The 12,341-nt window shown below is 43.0% G+C and overlaps 1 protein-coding gene across 2 annotated transcripts in view; it reads left to right on the plus strand.

Annotated features, from left to right (window-relative positions):
• The window catches only part of CIP2A (cellular inhibitor of PP2A), a 153,125-nt gene that overhangs the window by 74,276 nt on the left and 66,508 nt on the right, over positions 1–12,341 (plus strand). For both annotated transcript variants that reach the window (XM_033941528.1, XM_033941527.1), the window contains 3 exons: positions 3,177–3,363; positions 4,695–4,766; positions 5,969–6,079. In XM_033941528.1, the coding sequence (XP_033797419.1) occupies positions 3,177–3,363; positions 4,695–4,766; positions 5,969–6,079 (370 nt within the window). The remainder of the gene's footprint in view (positions 1–3,176; positions 3,364–4,694; positions 4,767–5,968; positions 6,080–12,341) is intronic.

A 12,341-nucleotide genomic window follows, 5' to 3' on the forward strand; every position in this document is an offset into this window, starting at 1 on the left:
ACATAGTATACTTGGATTTCAGTAAAGCTTTTGACAGTGTCCCACACCGTAGACTATTAAACAAGATGAAATCGATGGGGTTAGGTGAGAAACTAACTGCATGGGTCAACGATTGGCTAAGTGAAAGACTTCAGAGAGTGATGGTCAATGGCACTCTCTCTGAGACATCGGAGGTAACTAGCGGAGTGCCGCAGGGCTCAGTCCTGGGACCATCCCTTTTTAACATATTCATAAGGGACTTGACCCGAGGGCTTCAGGGAAAAATAGCGCTGTTTGCCGACGCCGCCAAACTGTGTAATATAGTAGGTGAAAGCGATCTCACGGATGGTATGGCGCAGGATCTGATCAAGTTGGAAAACTGGTCCTCAACATGGCAGCTGGGCTTCAACGCAAAGAAGTGTAAGGTGATGCATCTCGGCAGCAGAAATCCATGCAGAATGAATGGAGAAACACTAGCTACGACCTCAGAAGAACGGGACTTGGGAATAATCATCAGTGCAGACATGAAGGCTACCAAACAGGTAGAGAAGGCCTCATACAAGGCAAGGCGGATATGGGATGTATCAATAGAAGCTTCGTCAGCCGTAAACCTGAAGTCATAATGCCACTGTACAGAGCCATGGTGAGACCTCATCTGGAGTACTGTGTGCAATTCTGGAGGCCACATTACCATAAAGATGTACTTCGAGTTGAGTCAGTCCAGCGAATGGCCACTAGGATGGTCTCCGGACTCAAGGGTCTCTCATACGAGGAAAGACTGGGCAAGTTGCAGCTCTACTCTCTAGAGGAGTGCAGGGCAAGGGGTGACATGATTGAGACATTTAAGTACGTCACGGGTCGTGTCGAGGTGGAAAACGACATATTCTTTCCTAAGGGACCTTCAGTCACAAGGGGGCACCCGCTCAAACTCAGAGGAGGGAGATTTGATGGTGACACCAGGAAGTATTTCTTTACAGAAAGAGTGGTGGATCACTGGAACAAACTACTGGTGCAGGTGATCAAGGCCACTAGCGTGCTCGACTTTAAGAATAAATGGGACATCCACGTGGGATCTCTATGTGGGTCGAGCAGCACTCTGATTTAATGGGGTGGGACAGTAGAGTGGGCAGTCTTGATGGGCTATAGCCCTTTTCTGCCATCATCTTTCTATGTTTCTATGTTCTATGTTTCTATGTTTCCTTCCTACCGAAGTGTGTCTGCCTTCCACCTTAACCAAGAAGTTTGTTTGCTCACCTTTCAGCCTATGGATTCAACTAAGCAAGATAAGATATTATAGAGACTAGATGTGGAAAGAGTTAAACTCCAGTATCTGGAAAGGACCAGTGATTCTCGAGATTCTGACCATCGTTCTGCTCTAACCATTCAATCCAGAAGAAACAGACCAGCATCCAAGGATTCTATTGTCAGATGGATTTGCATGGCAATTTCGTCGACATACATTGGTTGTGGCAAATAGCCACCTATTTCTCTCAAAGCTCATTCAATCAGAAGTGTGGTGTCTTCATGGATGGAGTCCCAGACAGTTGCACCTGAAGAGATCTGTAGAGCAGCTACTTGATCTTCTCTCCTCCATACCTTTTTTTTTTTTTTTTTTTTTAAGTTTAACAGTTTTTATTGGCGACTTTGCAAAAATACAACAATAAACAAAATGTGATAACACTTCTCATCATCCATTTTTCATTATTCTACATGAACTCCCTCCCCCTCACCCACATGAGAGTAAACAATGTAGTGAGAGTGGATATGGCGGCTAGAGGGAATGCCGATTTTGGGTCCTCAATTTTTGGGCAACCTCATCTGTTCTACCATAATCGTCTGACACTGTATGTCTAGGGTTATTAGACATTCAAGCCATAGAACCAGTTCCCAAAGAAGAATCGGGCTCTGGCAGATACTCCACATATACTTAATAGTGCCCAAGAAAGACACAGAACACTGGAGACCGATCCTGGATCTAAAGTCTAATATACAGACTCCTGTGTTTATGTAATAGAATGAAAGATTAGTTTTTTACCTGGATAATCTTCTTTTTGTTAATGCATACAGGAGTCTGTACAATCCGCCAAGTGGGTTTTGCAATTTGCCTGCTTTCTGCCTCAAACAACTCTATAGTCTGGAACTGGAGTTCTTTTGTCAGTTGGATGAACATGTGTGCATAAATTAATGCTAGTTGCACACAGCAGCTTGGTTCATGGTTTCATCTATGTTGCATGTTCATGTTAATTATTCTTTTTAATGAGTTACAGAGCAGAACAGAAATGTATGATATATCCAGAAAAGTTCCCTGTGCCATCCTTCTCCCTTCTTCTGTTACAGTGGAGATATATTGCTTTGGTACAAACTGAAGAGGGTGCTATACTCCACAGGTGAAGGAGGAGGAGCTGAAAGATGGGATTGACACTCTACTGAAAGCAGTTTGAGAGTACGAATTGATCACCTAACATACAGACTCCTGTGTGTATTAAAAGAAAGAAGATTATCCAGGTAAGAACCTAATCTTTCATTCAACAAGTAATTATGATCTTAATTATGATCTTATCGGATTAAAAAAGTTTGCCAATGACTCAGGTTCTGAGAGAAATGCAGAGCTCTGCCTAAAACAGCTTTGCATGGTTTGGAAGATATTCAAACAAAGCAGCTAAAACATTGTGGGACTTTCCTGGTAAATCTCAGCAAATTTTCCTTCTGCCATAGGCTAGGAGAGAAAACCAAAAAAACTCTGTGGAGTGACGATGTTCCAAAATGGACTTTATTTGAAAGTGTCAAAGTTCCAAAGATACACTGAAATCATCTACATAAAATAAATTCATCCACATAGAAATAAATTCATCCACATAAAAATAGGTTATCCACATTAAAGCCTTAAAGGACCTAGTCCGCTAGGGATACAGGACCCAACACGGTCTGCGTTTCGACAAAAAATCTTCTTCGGGGGTCCCTGGGGGTTCCTATAAAAGTGAATACATGGGAACAATTGTGTGGTGAACCGGAAGTGAGACACTGCTTGCATTTGCAATAGAAAGGGTGCTAAAGATACAGGACCCAACACGGTCCACGTTTCAACAAAAAGTCTTCTTCAGGAATCCCTGAGGGTCCTATAAAGATGAATACGTGGGAAACAATTGTGTGGTGAACCGGAAGTGAGACAATGCTTGCGTTTGTTTTTTTGCCTATAGGCTGGGAGAGAGCATTGCAGCAAACAATGCATACAGGCAGCAGGAAGCAGAGCACACCTCCAAGAGAATCCATGTGGAAATGCCAATTAGCACTAGAACAAAGGATCCAGCTTCACATCTTTCGAATGAGGTCTTATCAGATTCAAGCATTCATGAGCTTATTAAGAAATTTCACACTGGAATAGAGGTGCTTACAGTTTGATATCCTTTTGTGTTCTTTTACTCTTGATTTCCTACATAATATTTAATATTGTGGATTTTTATCCATTGGTTGAGGGGGTCATGAAATGAAGACTTATTTCTTAGAATTTTTTTTTTTTTTGTGGTATACCAAGAATATAGAAATTGGTATGTCACGTATGCAAGCTGACTTTTTAGAAAGTTGTTCACTAAAGAGGCATATAAGTTTATATGCCTAATCTTTTTCAAGCCAAATGGGTTGACATTTTATGATGCTGTATCACCAAATGCTCCAGTCTCTTCAGTGACAATATGTGTCCAAATAGCATTCATCACATTTGATCTAGAACAGCGGTCTCAAACTCGAATGCTTTGCAGGGCCACATTTTGAATTTGTAGATATTTGGAGGGTCGCAGAAAAAATAATGTCTTATTAAAGAAATGACAACTTTGCATGAGGTAAAACTCGTTATACGTGTAGTTTATAAATCTTTCCTTAATTGCTTCTGATAATTTCAGCTATACGCAGCTGAAAGCAGTGCAACATGCAGAAAGTGAAGTTTGATAGTTTTTCACTTTTTGCGTGTTGCACTGTTTTCAGCTGTGTATAGTCAAAATTATCAGAAGCAATTAAGGAAAGATTTATAAACTATAAAGAGTTTTACATAATGCAAAATTGTGATTTAGATTCTAATCTAAAGTATCAACTGCAAGAGACAAGATTTTGGTGTAGTCCTCTAGGCTTTTTTGTAGAGGGGAGGATCAATATCTGACTTGTGTCTGGAAAACTTGTGCCTTAAGTGTCCGGTGGTTGCATCCGCAACCGCCTTCAGCTCTAACCTCCTCCAGCACCGGACACAACCGCCATAGTACATCAAGCAGTCACCACCAGGAGTTCACAAGATTACGTACACATGCACAAGCTGCACTGCCTCCAGTGGTTATCTTACGTTCTGGATAGTTGCTCGCCTCACTGCTGTAACCTCATACAAGTGCTTTCCTGCGTCTGTATGCGATTGTCCTCTCCACTCTACCTCACAACTATGTACAGACTCGGGAGAGGACAATTGCATACAGATGCAGGAAAACGATTGTGTGAGATTACAGCAGTGAGGCGGGCAACATTCCAGAACAATAGTAACATACCGTGGGCCTCAAAATAGTACCTGGCGGGCCGCATGCAGCTTGTGGACGCGAGTTTGAGATCACTAATCTAGAATGTTTGATAATGTTATTGAATTCTGCGACCACATATAGCATGTGGAAATACTGGTTTACCTTTTAGTTTTGCTTGTGTAGTGAGTTTCATATTTCTTTAATGTGCTAATATCTTTTTAGTTAAAACAGGTCAATGATGTGAGAATTTCTGATATTATGGACATCTACGAGCAGAAACTTTTGGCTTTAGCAGTGAGTACAAATATTGCATTAAGGAAAAATAGCCATTATGAGCTGCAATTGCGTGTTCTTATCAGCATCCTTACAGCCAGGTCACCAGATTAAGGGAATTGGGCCATTAGGCTGTAGGTAATGGCAGTCTATGACCATGAGAAAATGCATCTCTCTTTAGTTACCATCACTGCTCTGTGTTTAGTTCCTTTCTTTGTAACCAGGAATTCTAGTACAACAGGTGAATCATTCTGGAGAGTAGAGTATTCTTCCCATGCTTGTAAGCCATGCAGAAGGAATCCATTCTACGTTTTCAACTCCTCCTCCTCCTACAGAGGATTCTGCTACCCCCTTCAGTTTTTCCTTTTGCACACAGATTTTGATGTCAGGTAGACCTCAAGGGTTTGAAGAATGATCTGCTGCTTTATCACATTGGGGAATGTTTGAGTTCCATAAATGTTTCTGATTGGTATTGTTATTTTGATGTTTCAATTGTTCACTTGAAATGTTTGACATGTTTGTTATACTTTCAGAGTAAAATAGATTTGTAGTTCAGGGAGTAACCCTGTACTCGTCCTTCTTATGCTTTCATCTGCTTGGTATAAACTGAAGGGGGCAGCATAGCTTTCTGGAGAAGGAGGAGGAGTTGAAAATCTGGAATGGATTCCTTCTGCACAGCTTATGAGCATGGGGAGAATACCCTACAGTCCAGAATGACACACCTATCTACTAGAAAAGATATTAGCAAGGTAAGAACTTAATCTCTTTTTGCCCATGGATAAGAAGGAGTGGGTTTCCTTGCTGTTCCAGCTACTGCCACTTCTTGAGTCATTTCTGAAATGTTGATGGGGAAGTGCCAGGGGTGAGAGGTAGAAAAGTAAAAGATGAACAGAGACATGAGAAGATGGGGGAAGAGAAAAATCAGAATGTGAGAAGGAAATCAAAGCTTAGGAAGCTATTTGCTTTTATCTTTGAAAAGTATTTTAAAATTTAATACAGCAAGCTTAAATCTAACCAATGATTCTGCATCAAAACATCTTTACATTCAGTGCAATGCACGTTCTTTAAAAGAAAGATTCTTACATAGGCCTGAAAGCTATCTATGCATACAGTCAAGGTATATGATGAAGGAAAGAGAGTGAGCTTTGAACCTACATTGTGTACCTATTCTAGAAAAAAATGTTTGCAATTCTGTGGCATTAATCCAGCATTTGCTCTTGCAGTCTAAGGAAAGCAGGCTGCAAGATCTTCTAGAAGCCAAGGCACTAGCTCTTGCTCAAGCAGACAGGTTGGTTGCCCAGTATCGCTGTCAGAGGGTCCAAGCTGAAGCAGAGGTGAGTGGGAATCAGGCTTCAGAGAAAGCCAATAAAAGAGGCATGACAACCCAAGATGACTTGAAATTTAAGATAGTGTATAAGTAAAATACAGTATTCATACCCTCCAAGGAAGAAAATACCTGGCAAATATTTTCTCTGGAATTAGGAACTTTATATACACCTCGGCAAACTTTGTTCAGTTTTCAGCTTATCAAAGAGCTATTTGTTCCTATAGGGACTTTTCAGTAGACTTCAGAAGGTTCTGAGAGTACAAGTTATGTCGCACCTAAAAACAAATTAATCTAACTGTCAGAGATTATTTAAGTCTCATCATCTTATTGATTTATCTAGGCTGAATTGCCACCTAATAATTTATATACTATTCTGTATATTACTATATAATCTCTCTATTCAAAGTAACACTATTGACTATTGCTCGTCCTGCGATGACCTTGAAGTTGGTAGATAACCTACTGTGTTACAGAATTCACAGGGGCCCTGAATGAGCTTTGTTAAGGGAGCAAGTATTCGGAAAGTTAAGCAGATTATGAAGACGACACTATATCACTATTTTCTCCGGAGACAAGCAGGGGATATGCAGGCACACTTGTTGGTGAAGTCCTCTGACTGAGCCTGTGTGTCGGTGCTCTCCCCTAGCTATAGTAAGCTTTTGGCTTACTGAGCATGTGCAGGATGCCCTACACCTGGAGCCCCTCCCCTCATCCTGTCAGTTTTTTCTTCAACTGTTCCTGTACAGTCGCAGCTCTCCCCTCTTTCTCCTCAGAGAAAAAAAAAAAGGAAAAAGAAAGCCAAAAGGCTTTCTAGCCATTTTAGTGTTAATTCTTTCCATTAATTTAATTTTAGTGTAAATCGTGTTTTATTGTAGTACAACCAGCAAACACACAGAACAAAGCAAAAGCATAACAAGGTCGAGAAAATCAAAAGTACAACAATACATGTTTTGTAATTATACCCCATCCCCCACCCTGCCTCCTCCCTTTTGCAGACACTCAACTCATACTGGAATCCAAATTCCCATACCACCACCTCCATCTCCCCAAAGAAAACAAACACACCAGAAGGACTGCTGACCAAGCTGTGTTCTTATGCCACTCAGCAAGCACCGAACAGAGACATCCCCAACCCCGACAGTCCTCCCACTGAAACCACCTTCACTCTCCCCAGCTTACTAACAACAAACATCCATACCAACCATCCATACTCAGCCAAACACCATACCAAACATCCCGTGGAAGCATCCGAGGACATGAGGTATCATCTCCTAGGATGAGTTTAAGACCAGATTTCTGGCCCTAGGGGAAAGCAATTGAACATAGGAGTCCCAGATTTACAAAAAAACTTTTTTCTGCTTTAAAGACAAGCGGGCATGGCGTTGCTCCAAGAGCATCAAGTTATGAAAGCGATTCCTCCAAGCCCAGTAAGCAGGTTCAGTCGGTTGCATCCATACACTTCTTACCTAAAACAGCAGCCTTTCAAATCAGCCTCCGTTGTCCCCGAGCAGACACCCGCAAAGATTCATACCGATCCAGAAGTAAGCCTACCGGCGACATCGAAAGAGATTGGCCAAAAAGCTTTTCCAGAAAGCGGAGTACGGCCCTCCAAAAACTTTTCACGTGAGGGTAACCTCAAAAAGCATGTTAAAATTAATTATAGCCCTGTTGACATTTAGGGCAGGTCTGGGAAGAAATATCCCCTGCTTTGTGCACCTGCTCTTGGGGAAAGTATGCTCGATAGACCACTCGAAATTGGCATTCCCTCAGTTCGGCGCTAATAGATATAGAGGAAATATGATTAATAAGGGAAGGAAACTTAAAGGACTCGACTCGACAGGTATACCCAGATCTCTTCCCCCAGTGATGCCCCAAAGCCTCATAAGATTTCTGAGGAGAGAGACTCCTTAAAGCGCCATGCAACGCAGACACCGTCAGGCCACTATCTTGAAACTGGGCAAAAAAGAGACGAAGTTGGTGTCCCAAACGAAACCGTAGGCCTGGGCGAGCCAGGGACTCCACATAATGGTAAATTTGTTTATACGCAAATAAACCGCCCACCCCTAAGCACCCCCAAACACGGGAAGAGCATCCCAGGATTTCAATGTCCAATAAATGTTCAAGAAGAATCAAGCCCACTCCAGACCAATGCGTAAAGATGGGGTTATCGCTGCCAGGTAGGAACTGCGGATTCCCCCAAATAGACAACTGATCCGAGACCTGAGAGTCACCTCCCAACAACATGACCAAGGCCCTCCAGCAAAAACGCCAAGAACGAAGAAGAACACTGGAACGAACTGCAGGGGGCAAAAGGCGGCCGGGTACCATTAATAAAATTTTTTAAAAAACACATCGATGTACAATAGGCATAGTCTTAAAAAACGCCAAAATACTGCAAGCTTTAAGACTGCGAAAACATCTTTTTTTGCTTCGTGGCTGATACCATGGACAGCGGCTGTCTCCCTCTTTCAGCCGGAATTGTGACGAAGGCGTCTAGGCTGCCAACTTTGCCATGTGACCAGTCAGGCTTAGAGCCTGGCGTGGTCCCTGTTAAATCTGGCAGAAGGGTGGTAGAAAGACCCAAAAGGGAATTCGCAAAACCCTCAAACCACAAGATCAGATAGACAGCTTGATGAGATTACTGCCTCTGAATGGGAGGATAGGGAAAACTACACTTCTCATAACAGTTCTAGAAACACCAGTTTTAAACCTGAACCTGGTTGGAACAAGCCAGGTAATTTTTCCAGTGAGCCCAAGAGTGCCACAAGCCAGAACAAGCTCAGGCAGGTTAGGACGTGGCTCTCCCCCTGAAAAGCCTGCAGACTTCTCTAGATTTTTAGAGAGGTTAGGGACGAGGAACAAGCTTCTCCCCTGAAGAGGTTTCCAGCTCCAAGCAGGGTAATGGCCCAGTCCTTATGGAAGTAGAGGAGTCTGGCTCCTCTATGGACTTCAGGAGTCGTAGGGGTAATACTAGTTCAGATACTAGTGGAAGTCAGAAAAATGCTTGGATCCAAAACTAGATAAACTGACCTCTCTTTCAAACAAGTAACCTTAGCATGGATCGTGATCAACAATATATGAGTCACTCAGAAACGTGAAACTCTTCAAGGAAGGAACGCTCCCCCCTAGAGATGAACCAGAGTTTGCCTTCCAGTCATTGCAACTGTTTCAATGCTGGTCACAGTTATGAAGTTAAGTCACCACATTACTTACAATCCATAGAGTGATGTTTGCTTTATAAGAAAAGAAAAAATAAGAAAGAACTCTCACACAAGAAGTTGCAAGATTGTAATCTTTATTTATTTATTTATTTTTGTAACCAAACGTGGAGCGTGACCAGCATTGAAACAGTGACTGGAATGACTGGAAGGCAAACTCTGGTTCATCTCTAGGGGGGAGCGTTCCTTCCTTGAAGAGTTTCACGTTTCTGAGTGACTCATATATTGTTGATCATGATCCATGCTAAGGTTACTTGTTTGAAAGAGAGGTCAGTTTATCTAGTTTGGATCCTCTATGGACTTGGCAGCTACTTCACCAGAAGAACAAATGAAAGTGGAAGAGGAACTGATTTCTGCAGGTCTGTGCCAAGAGCCAGAAAGAATGGACGTAAGTGTGGTGACTAAGCACTACTGAGAACATTGCTGTAGGTGGTTTTCTGAGTTTGGAACTCTTTTTAGAAGAACCCTGTTTTGCTGCTGCTGTTTTTCCTTTGAGGATATTTCTCCTTTTCTTGGCTACCTGAACTGGACTGTTTGTGGAAACAAGGTCCAGTTCCCTGTGTTTCAAGACCCCAGTTGTTTGGACTTTGTATGGGGTGGGGCACCAACCAGTTTGTTTTCTGAAGGAAAAGGTGGGGGTTTTTCCTATGATTTGTGCACTGCTGTGTGCTGGCTACAAGTTTCTGTTTTTACCTTACAGGATGGAGTTGAGATTGTCTTATGTGGGAGAGGTTTGCCACAATCAGGGTGGGTATTTTGGAGTTATTTTCTGAGCTACAACTTAAAGCAAACCTAAGGCAATTCTCCTGACCCCAGCGCTGTTCTTTTGTTTAGCTGGGGGCTTCAGTGAGTACAGGTAGTTTTGGAGTGCCTGGACTACTAAAACATATAAAGATTTACCTGGAGTGTGCATTAGGCAGGCTTGGAGTAAAGAACTCTGTTAAAGAACTGTTTAAAAAAGTAAAGGTTTTCTTTTTTCCTTTTTGCAGGGAAATCCTGAGAGCTTCACAGGATTTTTCTCTTTTGTTTATTTTGCTGCATCTGAATGCATTGAAATGCTCTGGCACATTCTGATCATTAAAATTATTTTGCAACTTGATGGAAGTGAGTATTTTGGTGGTTTTTGCTTTTATTTTTCCTTAAATCCTGCAGGGCTATCTCCTTACTGAGAAGCATACCTAGGTCAGTTTTGCTTTGGCCACCAGGGCTGCTGTTGACCTATTCCTTGGAACCTCAGTAGCTACAACTGCTTGTTCCCTCACCCTAGGGCCCTGTCTCGGTACCACCGGGGGGAGGGGGGGAAAGCTCAGCGCCACCAACACCGGCAGAGAAAAAAATACTGGCAGTTGCACCAGGTCATAAAAAGAAGCTTATCCAAAGGAGTGATACTCCCTCTTCACCAGCGGCAACTTTAGCGGTGTCCCTCACATGTTCTAACAGAAAATCACTGGGATGCTGCTGTTAACAGTGGATGTTTCTGGGAAGGCTCTCAGGGGCCATTCCAAATCTTCATGTAGCACTTCAGGAGTCTACTTACCACTTAATTAAACTCAACTATAATGCCTATGATATGATGACTAGAACTGCAGCAGTGGCTATAGCTGCCCAATGCACAGCATGGCGAAGAGCATCAGACCTCAGAGATGGCCTCCTTGACAGGTTGGCAGATGCTCCCTGCTTGGGAGACAGCTTGTTTGGAGAAAAGTGCAAGCCGCAGTCTCACAACTTAAAGAGGATTCCTCTGTATCTTCACTATGAAGAAGGCATCGAGGCAGCAAACTTTGCTGCTTCTTTCCTCCCCCCTCACGTTCATTAGAGCACTTTTAAACACAACATCTTCAAGGGCCTATCTTCCTCAGGAAAGACATCAGGCCATAATCACGCTAGCAGACAAAGTAAAGCAATCTTCCCTTCCAGCTTGAACTATACTACACTTTTTAGGCCACATGGCAGCATCGCATTCGCTAGTGCCACATGCCAGATTCCACATGTGTCCACTACAGTGGCACCTGAAGCTACACTGGAATCAATGCCTCCATCCACTTTCAAAGCTGATTCCTCTGCCTTCAAAGTTCAAAGATTCTCTCCTGTGGTGGTTTCATTACACCTTCCTGCAAAAAGGATGTCCATTCTAACTTCCACCTCCACTACTTACCATAACAACCGAAGCTTCCCACTAGGGCTGGGGGGCGTAGCTCAACAGCCTCAAATCTCAGGGTCAGTGGTCAACAAACGAAAAGACCCTGCATATCAATCACTTAGAACTCCGAACAGACCTTCTGTCCATGGATTTGCAAAAGAAATATTCTCATTCAGAGCTATGTTTTATGTAAACAAACAGGAGAGCTCAGGATGCCTCCGTCTCTGCAGACCAAAGCTTAGCATAAGACGTTCGTTTTTGACAATCAGTCTTATGTAATTTATTTGCTTTGTGATTTATATCCACAACCCATCTGCTTTTTCAGCTTTGGACTCACCACCAAGTGTGCCTGCATATCCCCTGCTTGTCTCCGGAGAAAGCAAAGTTGCTTACCTGTAACCTGTGTTCTCCGTAGACAGCAGGAGAATGCAGCCACACTTGCCCGCCCACCATCCCCTTATCTCAACTTGTTATTGCTAGAGACAGAACTGATAGGATGAAGGGAGGGGCTCCAGGTGTAAGGCATCCTGCACATGCTTACTGTATTTCCCCTTATATAGGCCGCAGTCTATGCATGGGTTTTACAAACCTGTGTATGGGGCACGGCCTAGTTATAAGGGGCGGCCTATGTAAAAATTTTTAAATCATTCCCCCCACCCTACCTTCCTCGCTCGACAGTCTGAATCGCTGCCGCCTTGAATCGCGGCCAATGATGTAGGGCAAGAGAGATCTTTTTTATTTCCATCCCAGCCCCGCGCTGCTTCCTGCGTACTGATACTGTCAGTTCAGTTCTTGCGAGACTCGCAAGTCCTGCGAGAACTGATGGCAAAGGCATGCAGGAAGCAACACAGGGCTGGGATGGAGATCAAAAAGATCTCTCCTGCCCTGCACCGCTGGCCACGATTCGAGGC

This window comes from Geotrypetes seraphini, chromosome 4 (assembly GCF_902459505.1).
Source record: "Geotrypetes seraphini chromosome 4, aGeoSer1.1, whole genome shotgun sequence".
In the NCBI taxonomy this organism is placed as follows: Eukaryota; Metazoa; Chordata; class Amphibia; order Gymnophiona; family Dermophiidae; genus Geotrypetes; species Geotrypetes seraphini.